The 21,356-nt window shown below is 37.4% G+C and overlaps 1 protein-coding gene across 3 annotated transcripts in view; it reads left to right on the top strand.

Moving 5' to 3' along the window:
• The window catches only part of LOC117160152 (uncharacterized), a 311,594-nt gene that overhangs the window by 279,543 nt on the left and 10,695 nt on the right, over positions 1 to 21,356 (top strand). For all 3 annotated transcript variants that reach the window (XM_033340665.2, XM_076625400.1, XM_033340668.2), the window contains one exon: positions 20,046 to 20,191. In XM_033340665.2, the coding sequence (XP_033196556.1) occupies positions 20,046 to 20,191 (146 nt within the window). The remainder of the gene's footprint in view (positions 1 to 20,045; positions 20,192 to 21,356) is intronic.

The following is a 21,356-nucleotide window of genomic DNA, read 5'->3' as shown; positions in this document are numbered from 1 at the left end:
AGTCAACATCACAATATCGTATCTCCTTTTGTCTCGCAGCTTATTAAATGGAGGATCGAAACGAACGATCTATAACGATGAATGGAATGGCTGCATTGTTGTAAGTGATGTAAAATTGAATTAGACCGCCTGTTACGACCGGCTGAGTGCAGGGGAATTGATGGTAATTAGGCTGCGACTGGATTCGATCGAGTCGTACCGTGGAAAAAAGGCTGCAGATGGGTGTTGATGTGAAAAATTGAGTTCCAGGGACCGCCACCACGATGGAAGCTACCGGGAAAGTGGGCTTTTTTTCACCAGGGTGGAGTCGCGCCAGATTTTATTTTGCTGCCGGTTCGAGTGCCCCGAAAATCGCGAATGAAAAGTATTGTGTGCACTTTATTGGGAATGTTTGCAGTCGATTTTTTCCGAATTTAGATTGATTTGTACGCAGAAATACTGACGGGTCTTTTGAAACTCGTCGAAAAAATTGCTCCGTAGTAATATTAAAGAAAATTCATTTTTCCATATCGTCTTTCTTTTATATAAAAAGTAATTTCTTGTATTGGGTAAATTGTTATTCAAGTAAAATTAGAAAATTTATAAAACTCATGGATAAAATAAATATCGGTATAAATGTTTAATCATATTGCGATTTCGGTATATTTCTTGTTTTTGTTTGATTAATGTGCGGTTAGAGAAAAAGATTGGAAACTTTTTTAAATGGAAAAATTTAGATTACTGTGGCATGATAAAATTAATATTAATAAGATAAACTTAGGAAAATTGACGTAGACCTGTTTAAATCTGTTCTTAAATAAGATTACTCTTCAACAAAATGAATAATTGAGAAAAAGATTTTTCTGCGCATTAGTCAAAATTTATCGCCAGAAGAATATATTATTAATTAACTAATATAACTTTTTGCTATCTTACACACAAAATTACCGTATAAAATTGTTTAAACATAGCAAATACCAAGAGATAAATTATTTAAAACGAAAGATGCTACGCCATGTGAATCGAACCCGGGAAATATTGTATAATTAAAGCACAATGAACACTAATATCGATATACAATTCCGAACAGAATATTCACTTGATCAAACGAAGACAAATACCAACCGAACGAAAGTTGATAATTCTGCTCCTCTTTTAATATCTCTCTCTCTCTCTCTCTCTCTCTCTCAGTAATGATTTATTCATATCGTAAATCGTTACTCATTATACAACACAATTAATTCGACTGTAACGCGCATAATTAATTCCCCCATCCCTATGCTATCAACGATTTTACGTAATGCAAACATCATTATTTCAATTAATCGTACGCGGAATTAATTAAACATCGAACGAATATATACTTGAGGAATATAATTAAAAAAAAGAGATGAAATTTGTTCGAATGTTAACTTGTATCGGGGTAAAATTTTCTTTCGCGTTTAAACTGTAATAGAACTTAAACGAACCTCTTCCTTACGACGAGCTTTCATCAAATTAAACACAACTTGCGTTTTCATCCCTTTGCACAGTTTTATATATCAGTTGGAATATTTTCAATTTCGTTTATACTTCGATCTTTGGTTTAATGTATCAAGAATATTTACTTTTTTACTGAGTTCGATAATTATTCGTCCCGTAATTTTAGCTTGTGTAATTTTATGGAATTAATATTTTGAAACTCCTTTCAATCATTCACAATGGTTGCAATCTTTCGATTGAATTTTTAATTGATCGATATAACCTTGTTATGTAATTGATTCAATATTAAAAACTGAAATACACCGAGAAGATTGAATACGAGCATATTTTTCCAAAGAGTTTCCGATTTTTTACTTGGACTGGAGTATTTCTTTCGATTCTTTCCAAAATTTTAAGTTCCAGACCAAATTTTTAATTGTTGGGTATAATCCTTTTAAAAGATTGTTGTTTTTTTTCATGAAAAGTCGATTAAACGGTACAAAAGGCTTGTAGCAATTCTCCAATTTTTATCTAAATTTTTTCCTTCAAAATGCTTTCTTCAATTTTTTATAAAACTTCAATTTTCCAACTAACTTTTCATTTACTCCATATAACTTTTTAAAAACTGAATCTTTTATGAAAAATATCAATCAAATTGCAATAAAGGCTCCTAGAGGTTTCCCAATTCTATCTTAATCTTTACTGCCAAAATTCTTTCCCGATTCTTCGGAAAATTTCAATCTTTCAGTCCCTTGCTTCAACCGATTGATAGAATTCTTAAGAAAAATGTTCTTCTTTTCACGAATGATCAATCGTACGCGACTATAGGCTCGCATAAAATGTCGCGAAAAGCAAATGTAAATAAAAAGGACGTTTCACGAGAGGTTTATTTAGTTTGTTTAATCGCAACTCGACTTAACCCTGTTTTTCGAGCTATTTAAATGCCAGCCCTTGGGCTTTTCCCTCGAAACACTGCACTCTATAGGCACTCATTCACTGCTCGGACCTCTATTCAACCCTACTGATCCACTTTCACCCCCGCTACTCCTTTCAGAAGGGGATGAACACCGATACCCAGGTACATTCGTCGTGTTCACTAGGTTTCCGTTTCAAGAAATTTTACTGCTACTTCTGCAATCGTGCAAGTGTACATTGCGCAGCTTTTCAATACACGAATACTGTATTTTGTATAGTGGTTTTATGAATTTCGATAATTAAAGGTTGTTCAGTGAAGATCAATCAATTTTTAGAAATGAAAAGTCTCATGAAATTGAAATTTCAAGAATTTCTCGATAAGACCAAGTATTTAAGTCAATATTTAAGTATTATTACTACTTGAATACCAGCATCTTTAAATTATTGTTTGATGTAATACTCGAGTTAGTACGAGTTAGTATTTTCAGGTCGTATTAGTATTTCAGTGTTAGTATATTTTATGTGTATTGGTATTTGAGTATTAATATATTTATGTTACTGTTTGAGTATTGGCATGTCTGACTTAGTACCTGAATGTCAGTCTGTTTGAGTTACTATTTCAATGTTAATGTTAAATATTTGAAATGACATTAGACAAACCAAGGAAATCTTACAAATAAAATAACATTTTTGCATAAAATAACATAATTCATCCCATTCGCGAAGAATGGTAAAGCAACAACAATCGCCAGTCAGTTTACCTTCGACAAAAAACTTTCTCCATTAACCCAAACTTAAGTGTTCTACCCTAAAGCTTCGCTCGATCCGCTATGATGTGTCTCAGGTGGACGTCGAAGTCTGTCGTGGTCGCGGCTCGGTAATTACCGCGATGTCTCGAAAACGGGGCTATTTACAGATCGATTAAAACGTCAGCCAGTTGCTAAGTATTCCCGCCACGACGCCCCTGAAAAATGGTTTCCCGTCACGCCAGCTTCATCCCCACTCCTGTATATAATAACCGCCAGGATGCAGCGCGATATCCTCGCGGTAAATTATTGCAAATTCACTTTTTTTTTTCTTCCCAACTCTTTCCAGCGTCGTTCGTCTCGATTCTGAATCCTCTACTGGAAGATTTATCGATCTTTTATTGGCTATAGTTATCGATCGATTCTCCGCTACGAGCCTGCACCGTAATTTATGCAAAATGCTTGACGCTAATGAAGTACGTACTGCTTGTAGTCTGTTCGGGATGGCCAAGTGCATTTAGTTGTTCTTCTCTTGACAACTTGGACAAGCCTTATCAACTTTTAGTTTTATTATGGATTTAGGGCGAAGTTGGAAAGGCGGGCCGCTTGAGAAGGTTTGAAGAAGTTGAAAGATATTGGATATAAAGATGTTTATTGTCCAATAGACTCACAAAAGTATTCGAATGCTTGTAGTACTTGGACCAGATTCTCAGAGATTCTGAAGACTCAAATACTCAAATTCTAAAATTGTCAAAATCCTAAGGGCACTAAACTTATTTTCCTCGCCCATATTTTTCCATAGCCATTCTACACGTCGTTTCAAAATCGACGAACCCTAAGTTGGCGCGCCAAGTTCAAATATTCAAGTACTCAAATTCCGAAGGTACGAAGCTGTAAATCTCGCAGCCCCTTTTTGTCCACAATCATTTTACAAATAGTCCCAGGAGCAACTGGAACGATGAACCTTTGGTTAGCATGCAATTGTTAGAAGAGACACAGGCCCTAGTGAGTTTCACGGATGCGGATGCGACTGTGCGTTGATAAATATTCGGACGGCCATTGTACGGGACCGCCACGATCGATATTCAACTCGGCCATCTCCTTCCTTCGCGATATTTATGATCGTTGTTCCCTGTCCCTGACAGAGAATAGCATTCCTTCGCAACGCTGTGTACAAAGGAGCTTTCGTTTCTATGGCCACCGAATCTCGTCGCGGGAGACTTTGTTGAATCGGTTCCTCCGTTTGCTGCAAACTGCTTCTGCCTTTCGTTTTGCCCGCTCCATTTAAATGGGGACGAGTGGAACACTGTTTTGGGGTGTCTTTTAGGGTTGAAAAAGGAGTGTTATTTAGTGAGATTTCTTGAGAGATGGGATAATCGAATCGAGGTGAAATTTTGCAATTTGGAGTGAAAGATGGGAATGAAATTTAGCTTTGAGGGAATTTGAATATTTATAAAATTAGCATTTGTGATTCTTTGACATTTTTTAAAGTAGAATTTTCCTATACTATTTATAGTTTATTTTACTAAATAAAAATGAAACGTAGCAGTTTGCTAGTTCGAATTTTTCTATTGTTATTGTATACTACTTGTACGTATTTCGGAGGTTAGTCCGTTTTGTAAAATTCGTTTTTCAAAGGCGTTGTTCTCCAAAATTATAAAAATTAAATTATTTCTTCCTCAAATCTAAATATTTCTGACGTTTTCTTTTCTTTTTAAATGAATTTTATAGAGTCATTTAAAGAAGAGTTTTCGTGTCATGAAAATTGATATTTTCTTCTCACCTCGGTATATTTCTATCGTCCTAGAATAAATTAATTCAATTTCTTTCGTATGATAAAATATTATCAAGGACTTCTCTATAAGAAGAATATTTCAAGACGTTTCTCCTCAATCTGTTTTTGAAAAATTCAAATGCACTGGAAATATCATAGAATGGATGTACATCATCTTTTTAACATTTCATAGAATACGATAAAAGATTCGATGAACTTGTGAAAATTGTTTTCTAGGAACGATAGAAATTTATATAAAATTTTTAATTGGGCTAATATTAAAAATGAATTTTGCGTAATTTTCATCTTAATATACCGGGGGATAAAGTTAGACATTATTGAAATTGATTTTTGATCTGTAATTCATGCAATCGCATAAACAATTTATTGGTTATTCGCACCACTAGCCCCATAAAATGATTATACTCTAGAATTACATATGCATGTTATAAAATTTCCATCGAATCGATGGCAATTCTCTTTTTAAATATAATAAAATGATTAACTGTTTTGCAATTCAAAATTTCTGTCTCTGTAATAAAACAATTTTTATTTTTTACGCGCATCGATAAATAAGGTGAAAAACATATTGCAAACATAAATTAATTACGAGTTTACACGGTGTGTCGAGTTTGATCATAAAAATGTCTTAAAATGAATAATCTCACGCAGAAATTCTCATTTCCAGTATGAAAGAAATTTCCGGTTCACGAGTTTTTCGAAAATAGTCAGTTTCGTATTCTATGTGGAATTTTTATCGATCGAGCCCCCACTCTTATGCCATGAATCTTGAACAACGACGGTGATTTGAAAAATACGTCTAATAAAGATAAATTAATTTACAAATGCAGAAATGCACAGAATACGTATAACACGTGAAAATATATGAAATGGAATATATTCGTTATAATAGTCGGTAGGTGAAAACGAACTTCTGCCACGTTCTTTATCATAAAAATCTAAATTTCCATCGATATCCACGACCTATTAACAAAGATCGAAAAATAACATGTGAAATCGTAGTTGAAAGATTTTCATCATTTTCCTGGCCGAGTGTCGAGGTTATTGAATTAAAAGAGGCAACGTGAGGTCAGCCAGTATAAATATTCCCGGGGCGAGATATCGATATGGCGGACTCGATCGCGAACCCGTTGGTTCGAGCCCTGTGGCTGGTGCAACAGGAGGGAGACGCGTTCTTATCGGCGAGAAACGTTCTTATCGCGACTGTATATCGAGTCGACGAGCATCGTGCGCTGCATAAAACTTTCGTTCGATTCGACGCGGCCACGAAACGGGAATCTATTTCTTGGAGAGGCCGCTTTCGACGTTGTTACGTGTACCACGCCGACTTCCGGTCCCGCCCCCGCCTTCAGACAACCAGGATAAACGTGTTGTTTCCCTCGTAAATCTTGTTCTTTTTATTCCCAAAACTTTCCCACGGTTTTACACGTTATTATACATTTTTCTATACTCCATATATTTTCCTAGTTTCTTTTTTTTTTTTTTTATAGTTTGATAGTGTTTGGCTTCTGTGGAGAAGAATGAAAGGATTTTTGAAATTTTCTGAGCTATCGATGGTCGGTTTAATAGCACCTGTAACAATATTTTCTTTTTCAAACCTTCTAGCGCTTATTTTTCCATTTTTTTACATTTTCGTAGCTCGCTTTGTAATTGAATACTTTTTTCGCTCTTTGTTACATGGAAAAGAGAGATAGGTTTTTGAAATCTTTTAAGGCATTGATGGGTAAGATAATTACCGGTTACGAACTAAGATTGCTTTAATAGTTATACAGTGCTTTCTACGATTCTTTTAGTGGTTCTTTTCTTTTTTTTTCATTTTTACACAATTCTATATTTTTTTATTTTTCTTTCGCATTTGAATAGTTCTTTCCGCTTATGCAGAAGAACTAAAAAAAGAAGGTTTCTTCAATTTCTAATATTTATGGGTAAGCCGACTATTGGTTACGAAAGAACCTTCGTTTCGTAGCGATAGAATATTTTTTTCAATTGCATATTAATCACTCATACAAGTTAAAAGCTAAACGCACAAAAACGTAGAACTCGTGCAGAAGAAAATTACTCGAGCACTTAACAAACCAACAACAATGGAACAAGATTATTTCTTAAAGCGGCGAATCATTAAAGATTTTCGAGATGCAACTACTACGTCGACGATAAGAACGTGTCGCAAAGAAAGAACAGGGGGAAACGAGTTGACGAGTAAACAGATAATCGCGAGCTTCTTTCAAATGCTTTTACGATCGCTATATATTTTTATAGGATCGCCTGAAGGGAAACGCGCAAGCTGATTTCTAACAATGAGAAGCGCCACCTTTCCCTTCCTCTCGTATTTTACTTCTCTTTCTTCGCGTCAGAGGGCCATTAAGGTCGCGTACACGGAATAATAAAAAGGAACAGCGCGGTAACCAGCGGAAACCGCGAGAATAAATCCCTTTGAGAAATTTGCAATCGTGGCAAAGTTGCTGGCAGGTAATTCATTTGTGGTAATGAGAGAATTCCGTTGGATTTGCCGCGCAAAAAGTAGCGGAAGAACCCTTGCCTGATGAATGTCACTGTCTACGTACAATTACTCTCAATATCGAGAACAAATTCTTGTTTACGTTCGCTTCTATCCGAAGCCACGAAAATACCAATAGAGCTGCGTGGTTCTAGGGAATTTCTAGTTACTTTTGGATCGTGCATGTTTATGCAAGATGCTATTTTTATAGGGTATTTTAAAAGTTTATTTAAAAGTTGTATAGAGAGCGATGATCGTCGTTCGAGAATATTTAATATTAGAGAAGCTTTTCGTTTTAATACTTTCCACGTAGAAATTTGTTTTTTCAAGTAAGTAAAAGACCACTCGCAATATTATATGAACCGATCAAGCACAGAGACCGCACTCTATCCCGACCCTTCGCTTCCGCCATTTTCTAACATTTATCTCCGCGGTAACGCGCGACAGTGTCGCCAACCATACATTATTCTCGCCGATATCACGCTTGCCGCGAAAAAACATCTACGCTCGGGTATCGCGGACGAATTCATAAATCGATGAACGCCAACGGCAGAGCCTGTGCCGGATACTTGGAACGCGAGGCTACAAAGCCGCCGGATATATATCGAGGCAGCCTACAAAAACACCGGCGAATCCAACGGAACGCGGAGAAACTAAAAAAGAAAAGAAGAGCAGTAACAACGAACAAAGGGGAGGGGACCGAGAGAAACAAAATCCCTATAGTACGATATGAAACAAAGTGGAACGAGGAAATCGCGCCTGTTTGCATCAGAGACACATGCTCAATTATGCTTAAAAAGCTACGTGTCACCATGCACATATACACACACTCCATCCTCGTTTAATTTCGTAGATGTTTCGCCCCGAAACGACAAAGAGAGGACTATTTACGGTCCAGCTGACTCATAACTCGCGTCCCCATCCTCCTTGCTTTTGATTCAATGGACCGAGGTGAAATGCATAAAAAGAAGCTTTGATCGAGTGCACGAGGTGTATGTATTGTATATGCGGCGGCGCTGCGTTTGAAACTGTCGAAGCCGGCTAGCCAGCTCTCGCTCTCGAGTTGGATCGTCCTGCAGCGTTTTAAAAAACCAGGGAAACGCCGGCTGGTTATTAGATCGCGACTACCACTCGACAACCCTGAAGGGTTTTATTGCAACCGTGCTGCCTCAAAGAACGCTTTTGATGGGCAGTCACGTCGGCCAGATGCGTTCGCGCAGGTAACGATGATTGGCCGGCGAAAAAAACAGTCGGTTCCACCGACACTGACCGCTTTTCGTTCGTGTAAATAGATTGCTCCGGCAAAAATCAGACGATTTCGGGGACAGGCTTTTCAACGGAAAAACGATAGTTTCACGGATAAACGCGATTGCAGGTTGCTGGAGGAGGATAGTGGAATGGGCGATTGTTGGCTGAGTATTTTGGTGAGGACATGTGTGAGTGACACATCGCTCTACCCTTTCGTCGAAATGTTTTTTTTTTTTTTGTTTGTTTGTTTCTACGTGAAGTTGCGATTGCGTTTTCTGGAGCGGAGCGCGGATTACATGGAAATTCAGTGGACCGATTGTTTAAAGTGGGTGATGTTTAGGTAGTGTTTTAGGTTAGGATGTTGGTTCAATATGGATTCTTGTAGTAAAAGAATCGATTCGATGATTTGGTTTTAGGTTAGAATAGTAATCCACGCCAGATCTTATCGACTAATTAGATTATTGCATGATAAATGTCGTTTTTGCACTAGAAAAGGAGATTAGATGAAAAAATCATTTGTTTCCGCGTTGTTTAGTGACATTTCTAGGTTAGGATAGTAATTCATATTAGATTTTATCAACTAATGACGCTATTGCATGATAAATGTAGTTTTTATCGTAAAAGAGGGAGATTAGGAGAAAAATTCACTAGTTTGTTGCGCCGTTCTAAGCTTGAAAGATAATCCATGCTGGATTTTATCAGTTATTAGGTTAATTGTCGTGACAAATGTCATTTTTAAAATGAAACGTAACGATAACCGTAACTGACTTTTTATGAACCAGCTGCAAAAAATGAAACTTTTTTATCGGTATAGGTAAATGTACAAAAGAAATTACTCTTGTCATTTATTCATATTCTAGTCCCTCAATCTAGTAAATTTTATTTCACCTTCATTACACCTCTTCTCAGCAAATAATACTTTGCTGTTAGTATCATGCTAAGAAATGGTCTTTCTCTCTGCAATCAACCCAATTTCATCTGGGGCATTTTTTTATGAACCCATAACTCGCTCTTATAGCATCCACTTTTTCCTAGGTATTCATCAAGCTTCTAATCTTCCTAGTGGAAAAGTGTCCAAGAGAGAATAATTCTCAGAAAATATCCTGACTTAACCGAACATTAAGAAAACACCGACAACGCTATAAAAGAACAAAGAATACGTAATGAAGCGTAGATGTCGCCAATGGATGTCAAACCATGGCGACGCAAGTCTTTTCTTACTTAATATTCTTTAAATTACCATTGTTTTTACCCAAACCATATGAGGCTCGTAAATAAGAAGAAAACTACTGTTCTATATTTGAACTACATATTTACATATATTATTATAATAATAAATTCATAAAAGACATTTACTAGTGTTTGAACGCTTTCGTAAAATTTAATCCAATTTAATATTAGAATAGAATACAATTAAAATTTAGATTAAGGATCACGCATCGAAGGTCGCCACTTTTAGTGTAAACTTGACGTGCAATTTCCTTAGCGTCAACGCCGTCTACAAAATATCACTATCTAGTAATTTATCTATAGAAAGGCTGCTGCAAAACAGGCATGAACAGAAGCCGTGGGTGCAACCATCGACGCGTTTAATTTTCACCTTGGTTGACCCGACTTTCATCTCTGTTTCCGTTTTAACTCGTTGTTTCGTATCAGTGCAATAATCATCCTTATGATATGCATACACAAAGCAGCCTTTATGAAAAGTAACAAGATTACCAATCTATTAATTGACATTCTTATTGTATTACAAAAATAATCATATTATTATCGTCAATACGGTACTAAAAATGATCGACCAATAAATGAACAGACTTCCGATCTAAGATTATATTTCTTTCTTTTTTTCCTCTTCTGAACAATTACTTGTTTGCAGCTGTATCATTATCCCACTGGCTTTGTGACATGTATAATACTAATAATAATAATAACAATACTGCGTTAGCTTATTTTTAATTGGAACTAGAGAAAACGGCGGGGAGACGCTCTAATTCGATCGATATATCGTATTCCGATACGTGTGTTCAATCTTGGAGTGGAATACGGGGCATCAGAGCCACCATTGTCGTTCATTTTTTTCTTTTTCTTTTTTTTTCTTTTTTGTCATCTAGCGATTCTTATTTTAGTCGACTTTACAGCATCGATTTCATGTGAAATTGCAAGAAAGAAACGGGATACATCGATATTTCCTTTGTTTCCTTTTGTCGCAAAATATTACGGGTTTTCTTATCTTTTCATTTTTTGGTTTCCCCCAAGTTGTTACAACATTATCTAGTTCTTTTTTAAATACGTTCTGCCTTCGATCCTTCGGCCCTTGTTTCATGTTCTTTAATACTCGCAATATGCCAGCTCCTATTTTGCAATTCTCTGCTTTATAGCTTTTCTCATCCCCCTATTCTGTTTCCCTCTTTGTTTTTCCCGTGCATACGTGTATGTGTATATTTTCCCTTTTTTTCCTATTTTTTGTTGTTTTGCTATCCATTGTGTGTACTCTGTATTTATTTTCGTGCGCGCTGTACTTTTCAATATTTTCTATGTAGCCGGCTCCTCCATGTTTTTCATCTCAGCAGCTTCCATTTTTCAATATTTGCGTGCTCTCGCCTTTTATTCCCCGGGCATCTCGTTTTTCCGCCGATATCTCTCGTCTTTCCTTTCTCACTTTTATGTTATTAAAATTAAGGAAACCGGTCGATACCATTAAACCTTTTAATATACTGTAATATATCGCAAAATGTCCCTAGAACCCTAGGGAATATTTAAGGATTATTTTCTAGAATGTTCCACCACATGCAGTATGCATTTTTGAACATGCATACCGTTTTTGAAAGTGATCTTTATATCATTTTGGAAAATTATCTTCGGTGAGTTATGCATCTAATAATAAATTCCAACTGTAATTTTTTACTAATATTACGGTAAATAAATTTATTTATATCATAGAATAATACAACCTGCGTGAAAACATTGAAGTAAATTTAGAACATTTGAATTTTGAGAAACAGGTTGGATAGACGTGTAGGTTTGAATTTTCTCGGGAGAGCTTTAAACATATCAGTCATACGAGTTTATATTGTAGGAGCTCATACCTCGTCATTAGAGATTCGTCAGCATCCTCAAATGGAATGGTATCATTCAGTAATAAGGATAATTTCGGTCTGTACTCGGTGTTGGCAGCGCTGCTAGTCGATTTCAGCGAATACCTGACGGAATGTTGGACATTCGTGGGATCGAGGATTATATCCAGCTTCGTCGGGTTTTCCAGGCTGTTCTATCGGGAAACATTCCAGATAGCTCGGTTAACCAGCGAAAATTATTCGAACCGTTTCGAGAACGAAGGGATGAAGTCGGTTCTGTGATTACTAGGATGGGAGCCTGTAGCTTGAGAATTACATCGTTAAAAAATTTTATAGAAAGACACACGCAAAGATTCGAATGAAATTGAAATAGGAAAAATTGTTGAAATGATATTTTACAGGTACTTTTCCTTTTTCTATTAGAATTTATTTTATTTTATTAAAATTTTTTATTAGAATTTAATAAGAGCTTTACGTTTCATTTTAGATTACAATTGTGTTTTTCATCTACTATATAAAAATCAATCTTGTTATTCTTTTAGCCTAGTATCGCTTTATTTTTATCTTTCCATGTCATATTTTGTCGAGAGCTGTTCTATTTCGCTTCATTTCAAATTTTGTCGCAATTCTTCTTATTCTTTCCTTGAGACAGTATTGTGGTCGCGCTTTACTTCAACAAATTCATGTATGCATCGAACGTCTTCATTTCCTCAGAGAGATACTATACGTCTGCGAGAAGTATGGTTACAGTTATTTCAACAGGAAATAGAATGTAGAGTAGGAATTTCTAAAATATGCTGGCTGTGCCAGTTAAAATTTTGAGGAGACCATAAACGTTGCATACACCTTTTGGTAACATTCAACTGAATTTTTAAATGAAATAAAATATCTATTTCTGACGATTGATCTATCAAATTTCAATTCCACGTTTCAAGATAAAATGAAAATAAAAGTGATCTAATAATATCTAGAAATCTAAACGATTTTAAAAACATTCCTTCAATTATTTATTTAATGTACTCCAATGAGAAAAGAAAACCTGTCGTAACACAAAAATCCCCATAATGTCACTAGAATCTTCCTAACGATAGTCTCGTAAAACAGCCCATTATATCAGTAGAACCTACCTAAACAAAACTTCCTGTACAATCAGGATCTACCATCTATCTGCTCATTTTTATCCACTAATACTACAAAAATGATCCAAAGGAGCTCATACTAAAGAAACATTCACATCACTTTCGATAATTACCTATCTGCGTCACTTAAAGCCACCCCGTAAAACACCTAAAATTCCAATTTCCCTTTAACGACCACCCACCGTATTTTCGATCCTCTCAAAACAAACACTCATCCCTCGTTCGCCAATGACCCAACGTAAACACGCCCCTGTCGTTGACACTCACCCCTTCTCAGCCTCGACTTGGAGAGAAAAAGATCGACGGTCTGACTGAACGCGAGCCGCGTGTCCCTGGAAATAGCTAACCACCCTCGAAATTCACCGTAAAAGATTCGAGTCACGTAGTTGGCCGGTAATATACGGAGGACACGTCCACCCCTCGGCTAGTGGAATGGGGTTAAGGAACGAACGTATGTAGAGAGTGAGAGTCACGGGGTAAACAAGCGTGTCTCTTCCTGTCGGCGGAGATCGACTTGGCTGGAAGTTGGACGTTTCGGTGGTCAATCGACCGGAAAATTGCTCGTTGACCGGTGATCTAGCGACCGGAAGCGAGGCCACGCTGCACAGGTTCCTGTGCTGAAATCATCGTCGAACGTGCCGTTTACCGGCGATGTATGGCTCCGTTCACGTCCTTCAGTTTATAGCTCCTTGCCTACAGGTCTTTTTGCACCGATTTTTGGGTTGCGATAACTTTGGATGCTTTTGGAACAACCTGTAGGTACACTTGTTGCGTTTGTGAATAAATTATAGAAATTGGTTTCTCAATTTATGGAGTTACGGTGACAAGATTTTATGGAATCTTTTCGTGTATTTGGAGGAAATTTGAGGGGAAAGTTTTGAGACAACCTGTAGGTACACTTGTTGCTTTTGAGGTTAGGTTATTACCCGGGAAGTATCCTTGAGTTCATCCAAGTATATGGGTTTTGCGTAACATAGTAATATTTGAATATTTTTATCATGGGAGTACTTGCAGCTTTTCTCGATAGGTTATTGAAGTTTGATGGATAAGTTCTGAAAGGACCTATAGGTGTACGCACAGCAGATTTTGTCAAAGTTGAAGTTCGTTGGAGAGATTTTGTGCAGTCTGTAGGTACACTTGTTGCATATCAGATAAGGATTCGAAAATGTTTTTGAAATAAAATGTTACAGTTCTCTGTAACTTCAATGTAGCGTAACACAAGAAATATTCTACCGAACCAAAAATAATGGAATTACTATAGCAGGATCCAAAAATACATTTCATTCAATTTCACTCGATGTAAATGAACCAAACGCGATACTTTTCAAATTATGCACTTCGTAATTAATTATCGTGTAAGGCTTTATCATGCTTAAAGCGAGACAAGTAAACTCTCCTAAATCAGGAATAATCGAATTACAGGAAATGGGATCTTGCGCGCTCTTTCAGGTGGTTCACAGAGCCTGAAGCCGATCGCTAGCCAATATTATTTTTCATAAATCTCTCCGGGGCATATTTACGCGGCACCAGCTTCTCTAATCTCTTCCTCGTAGCCGTTGTTTGTTATCATTATTCCGTCTCGGGGCGGCTAGTTTTTGCGCGTGCCACCCCCTTCGCGAGATTTATTTCGCTGTTTACAATTAGTTTCTGAGCCTGGCCTGAAAATGCATCGCGATGCCACGACGCGCGGCCCGTCCTCCGTGATTTAACAAGCCGCGTTCCCAACGATGCTTTCCTGGGCGAGCTTAAACGGGAATTTATGGCGCGGCTGCCTGTCGAAACAGAAACGCGGCCAGTGCGGTGATATCGTGAGGAGAAAAAAAGGAATATTACTGTAGTGTAATGTAGAAGAATAGTGGATAAGGAACTCGTTTAGGTATTGTTACGAATAGTGATCGTAGAGTTTGATTTATTTTATACAATTGGGAAGTTTCGTTGGTTGGATTATTCGTTTCTTAGTATCCTACAGGATGGTTCAGAAAAGCTGGATATGTATGTTTTTCTAAGAAATAACAGATATATATTTCATGGTTTGATTAATTAAACTATAACAATGTATACTTATTCCTATAGACTATATGAAATTGTAAGAAAGTTGATAAGCGGACGGTCCACGTTTCTACTTTTTGTACAAGGTGTTTTATAAAATGTAGGACCTATTTGAGGATCGGGCACGGGATACTAAAACGATGAAAAAGATTCCTATTTGACCATGTTCCAAAGCTATAGCCACATTCGTGTTACAATGATCTGCGACGGCTTACCTTCATAGAAATTGTTCACGTGCTATGAAACGCCCTGTATAATGGGCGTAATCTGCCCAAAAAATGAGCACCCGTTGTTACTACCAAAACGGTAGTTTCCTTTTTAAAATTAAAATCTCCTCAAAATGAAAATGCGAAAGAGCATCCTTTTAACTGCTTTCGACGTCCCCAATTAGTCCCCATCCTAATTCACAAGAAGTAACATGATATAATAACTGTCGGTAACTCAACGATAACCGAACCATAATCGTCTCATGCCGAATCCAGCTTATCTTCCACGGTCTTCCCTGTCCTGGACTCGTTTGTTTCGATATTACTGCGTGGAGGGTTGCGATCAGCGAGCCTGCGGCTGCGTTTGCGGCCGCAGTATCTGCCGGATATCGCGTGAGCCACGCTCCACGGAGCACGCTGTTTGATGCATCTTCGTCACGAAAATAGTTAGCTACGGCCAGAAGAAAGGCATTCGTAGGGTTAGTGGGGTGAACGTCGATGATGGGAAATGAAGGTACAGAATGGAGAATAAGAAGAGATATAAGGATACGTAAATTGCTCTTGTTATGGAGGTGCGTGAATCTTTTCTTTTTGATGGATATCGTACTAAATATTACGCGATAAGCTGATGAATAGTAACGAATATCAAATTTGTCACGTGACGAATACCGAATGTAAGAAACAACGAATATTAAATCTATCAAATAATCGAATGTCGAATGTAAAATACGAAATATTAATTACATCAGACCCACAAATATCAAATATAAGAGATATCGAATTTTGCCTGAACGAGATATAAACTTGAGTAAGGAACTTTGCCCCTCGAAAAGTAATCTTCGGTAATCCAATAAAACGACCTATAAAATAATCCTAACCTAACAAATCCGCCAACTAAAAAGGAATGAAATAATTTAACCTGAAATAAAACCTAACCTAAAAGAACCACCAAAATCCATATACCAACACTGAACAATAAAATCTCCAATTAAAAAGAGAACTACGAGAGGAAAAGAGAGCGGAGAAAATGGAAGAACTTGGCGAAGAGGAGCATCTGGAGGGAATACGAGACCAGAGGAGAGGAAAACAGATGGAACGATGAGTTGCAGAAGGGTGGAAGGCCCTCAGGTGGAAAGGGTGCACGTCAAATTGGCCGCATAAGCGTGCTCCTTTCATTGAATCGTCTAACGACCAGACATAAATTAGATTGGAAACTGGAGATGCCACGGGAAAAGAGCCGTGGACGATTTTCTGCATCTGGTAACCTCCTTAAGGCCCGCCGGAACGACGACAATATGTGACTGGGGTAGGGCAAGGGAGAGGGAATTTTATTTCATTTTTGGCTGACGTTTTTCGATTGAATTCGCCCACCATTTTTACCTCCGTTTTTACGAGGCTCCCGCGAGCGAAAAAAAAAAATTATTGGAATCGTTGTTGCTACGATCGGGAGTGGTTTCTTTATGGGAATTGCTTGTTCGAAAGAGCGTTATCAAGGGGAAGAAATTTTACTCGTGCGGTTTATTCGCGTTTTATCACGGTACTAATTTTCGAATCCTTTTTCCCAGACATTCGAAGGTAAATAAAGATTGGATGCGAGTTCGGAGGGTTGTAATTTCGAGTTTTCCAATGTTCATATGCTTCTTTAAAGATTTCTATTCCACCGTTCGATCGATGTACATAGCGACATTTAAGGAAAGTTTGAAGATAAAATATTTCTTTTAAGAAATTCGAAGGCAAATAAAAATCCCGACACGAATTTTGAGATCGCAGATTCGAGTCTTTCAACGGTTCAAATTCCTTTCTCCTTCCTGGAGATTTTTTACCTTTCTCCGGTAATTTGCCTTGAATTTTTTAACCTGCAAGCCAAGTTTGATTACCGAGTCGAATAAGGGATGAAGTCACCGGGGGAGTTTGTGGATTGTAATTTCCGGTGGTTGAAACTTCGTTGTTAACGCGAGCTACTCGAAATAACCGAATTAATTAATTAAAGCAAAGTATTATTAATGAGCGTGCTCGAGATTCCCAGAAAAATCTCGTCGAAAGTAATTTCCTCCTTTCTTCTTCCGAATTATTTTAAATTACTTTAATCGACTGACTTAACTGATTAAAATGTTCCAAAATAATTATTCCATGTTCTCTATTCACTGAATTCGCGTAGAAAAAATTTCTTCGTCGAAGATAACCTCAAAATTGAATATTGGAACAGTTAATATCAATATGGCTGCCGATGATTCGCGCAAATTTTAGAAATCCGGTAATATTGGAGGCTTCAGGAGGCGAAAAGCGCAAAGTGTAGTCACGAAAGGTAGCGAAAACGGGATTATATCCCGTTACACTCGTGCTTGCTACTCGAGGAGAGGCTTGAAAATGTACACAAGCCCGTAAGAAGCCGCCATTGCACCCTGGGGAGTGGTAACACCGTTCGAGACTTACCTAGATACACTCTAGGAAGCTAGAATGTAAATGGCCGTCTTGGCAACTCGATTAATTAAATTGACTTTTCTTCCAGCGACCTCCACTTCTTCGTGTTTACGCTTTATTCCAAGCGAATTCTTAAAGAAATCGTCTATTTTAATGATTGCGTACTAAAAATTATGAATATCTTTCAATATATCGATATATTCTACGATAAAAATTAATATTAATAATAACGTTAATTAAATCAGTAGAAAACAAATTTATAAGCTACGAAATTTACATCAAATTGTATTTCATATATAATGTAATTTTATTAAAAAGGAGTTACCTCACGATCAAATTTAAAACAACCTAGTTTTTCTATGCAGTATATTATCAAAAAATTGAAATTTTCTATCGACGCTTAGAGATATTTAATATTTCATATAGAAGAAACATCAACGTCAAGTTCTGACCAGCGACGCAATTTTTATCCGATATCAAATATTTAGAACAATTTCGTAGGAAAACTCATAAATGGAATTTATTCCCGGGAATAATCCTACGCGAATCTAGGTTATCGAGCCATAAAAAGAAACCGAAAACCCGTCACCAATATCGCATTGGTGAAACAGCTCTCGAAGAGCGATTCGCCAATTCCGTATTCCCCTGGCTGCTACTCAACGAGCGAAACTCAATAAAAGGTGAGAAGAAATCAATGGACCGCGATCATCATCCGAAACCCGTTTTCCTAACATACGCACGGAAGTATAGTGGACGAACCGGAAGGCGATCTGTCGCCATGACAATAATCCACGGGAACACGGCCGTAGGAACGAAGTCGGGGATATAAAGCCGAAAATCCGGGACGTGTTCTCGATCGCGAGCCACCAGTTTCATGAGCTACTGGATACCGATACGCGCCACTTTATGTCCGTTTTCATGGTGCTGCCGGTCGTAAGGAAAATGCAGTTACTCGCAAGCCGAGAGTACCTAACGCCCTCCTCTTCGCCTCTGTAACAAAGTGAACGCGTTTGATGAAGCTTTGAATAAAACAACTGAAAGAGAATACTCTTTGGGTACTGCGCGGATGAACTTTGCCAGGTTTGCAGAGTTTCGAGAAATAGAGCTGAAGGAATTCGTAGTTTTGTATTTGTAGTTGTAGCCGCGGGAAATATGGCTAAAGGCCGGATTTTTGGTAGATTGCTTTTATCAAAATGGCTTATTTATGGAAATTTGTTAATTCTTTAATTGATGTAAGGTCAGCTTACATTAATCAAGGTTTTAAGTTGGTTTAACGATGAAGTTGCTTATAATAAGGCTCGTCTTTGAATAATCTCTCTGGACTTTATAATACGTTACGACATATGTAATATATTACAACATATGTAACATTAAATAATTCAATTTGATCCTTTAAATCCCTTAACCTACAACTACGGGCATATCCCGTAGTACGATGATCGGGCCAAATATAATATATAATATAATATGTAATAGCTTGTTTACGTTTTCGGCCCAAAATTCTCAAACGTAAATCGTAGGTTAAGGGATTAATCATTTCCAAGCTTCTCCACCGCCAATCTTAACCTCTTCGCATCTAGACAAAGTCGCAGAATAAACAAGAGCAGAACCAAACGCATGTCTCGCGTTATGAACTCGCTGCAAGTACAGATTTCACCGTTTCGTCGTAAAAGAGGGGACCGAGCCGTAAAGGGATTACGCTTAAAGTTAACGCAACCCCGTTAAGAAACGTCCTGATAAAATAAAATCTTAATCCTGGCCCGACCACGGAAGTAGCCTGAGATTTAAGATCCTTTACCCCTGTTTTCCACCTCTGGCCCATTCGCTTCTTTCCTCTCTTCATCCCCACCACCGATTTCTCCCCCCGTTGTCGTCCACCGCCGGCTTTTACGGCTTACTGGCTCGATTATTATACGTGTCTCGTTTTCATGGAACAACCCCAACCCCCCGCTATTTACAGATTCGTGGCCTCCAGGGTTATATTAACTTGTAATTTTATTACGGCGATATTGTGCGCGCCACTGGTACTCGAGCTTTGTTTCCAGTTTCCCTTTTTTTAATTTCCTCCTGCGAGTTGGTAAATTTCACCTGCGTTTCCCCCCCCCCTAGTTTGAATAGGGGTTGCTTTAGCCAGCAGAAAGATTCTAGTTAAGTTATTAGGACAGGAAAATTGTATTCAAGATAAGTTGTTAGGTAGTTATTAGGCAAAGTACAATTCTGGATTTCTAATTTTATATTCCGTATGCTTTTGAGAATAATTTTTTTTTTTTAATCATTTTTCAAATGAAAAAATTTAAAATCCCGCTAAATGGACACGATGCATTGTTCATTAAAAAAATTGCATCCGCAGAAAAATCTGTTTCTTTCCATATTTTGATAATAGTATATTACTGTTATACCGTTAGGAGTGTATTAGTCATGTTATAGTTGTATTATATTATAATATTAATTAATGTAATGATACATCGTAATGTATATTCCTGTCATACTGACCAAAGATTTCTTTCTTTTACAGCACGAACGGCTATGTGTGCCTGATGTTTCACAGAAGGGATAGCCACATAATAGAATTGCAACTGTCGGAATGGAGCCAGCAGCCCGACGACGTGTGCAACTCGAGTACGTTCAACTCCCACTCGACGCCGTACACGACGTTCATTAGTAAGTCAATTACGATCATTTATTAACACTCAGCCGTGTGAACGCCCCCCCCCGACCTTTACTCGCGTTGACTGCCGCTATTTTCGACACTTTCTTTACAAATAAGTTTCTGTATAATTAGAATTGTTCTTCTGTTTGTTATCATTTTCTTGGTACGAGTCTTTGCCAGCGACAGTAATTCAAAAACCCTGAAGAAATTTTGGAAATTTATATTATACGATTATTATCTGGACTTAATTTTTTAAACCTTCTTCTAATCAAATATTTCAAGCATTTCAAACCTCGATAGAGGTCGGATGACTTTTTATTGGAAAGTACTCAAAAAGTTTCCAACGATTATGTAGTACAGAGGAAACGTTCGTTAACATTCGTTCATTCATCAACGTGAAAGTTCTCCTCGAATTTTTTACACTTTTTTTTGGAAAAAGACAGACCTGTTGATTTTTTCCGAGAAATCGAAATTTCTATTTATCGGCGAGAGCCTAGTTTCTCCTAATTGACAGATCGAACAGGATATTAATTACGGCTGCGACTTGGGAAACGGGAAAACGCGTTGCTCACGGTCGCAGTTTCTCGTTTTGCTGAGCTTGAAAAATAAAAATGCCGACTGCTAGAATTAAAAGTGATATTTCACTGTCGAAACTTGCCAGAGAAAAAATAATAAAACAAAAGACAAAATAAAAAAAAAAGAGGTATAGAGGATAGACAAAAAGGGGGAGGAGGGGAATAGAAACAAAAGGGAACTAGAAAGGATATAAAATATGACAGTAAACGCGGGAAGATATCGCATTCCCAATGGAGCACTCTTGAAACACGATGAAATTATATCGCGAGAATTCGTGCTATTCCCCTCCTATCCTTTACACGTGTATCGATAAATAACGTCTTAACAATGGCTGGCCACGTTTCCGGCCAGGATAAATGTCCCTCTTCTACTGAAATTGCTAAATAAGCGCTCGGTTTTACAAAGAAAGACAAATTTGCTATTTTCCCATTTTTTATTGTTGTTTCATTGAGGTTTTGCAATATCGGGGAATTTGATTTAATACGTGGTAAATGTATTTATTGTTCCTGTTATTTACATTTGAAAATTTCCATTTTATTGTTATCGTAAAATTGAGAATTTTCATTCGTAACCTAAGCGTATTTCAATTAGACGCGTTTG

Source organism: Bombus vancouverensis, chromosome 16, assembly GCF_051014615.1.
Source record: "Bombus vancouverensis nearcticus chromosome 16, iyBomVanc1_principal, whole genome shotgun sequence".
Classification (NCBI taxonomy): Eukaryota; Metazoa; Arthropoda; class Insecta; order Hymenoptera; family Apidae; genus Bombus; species Bombus vancouverensis.
The sequence above is the reverse complement of the archived record's forward strand: the minus strand, read 5'-3'. Positions and strand labels throughout refer to the sequence as shown.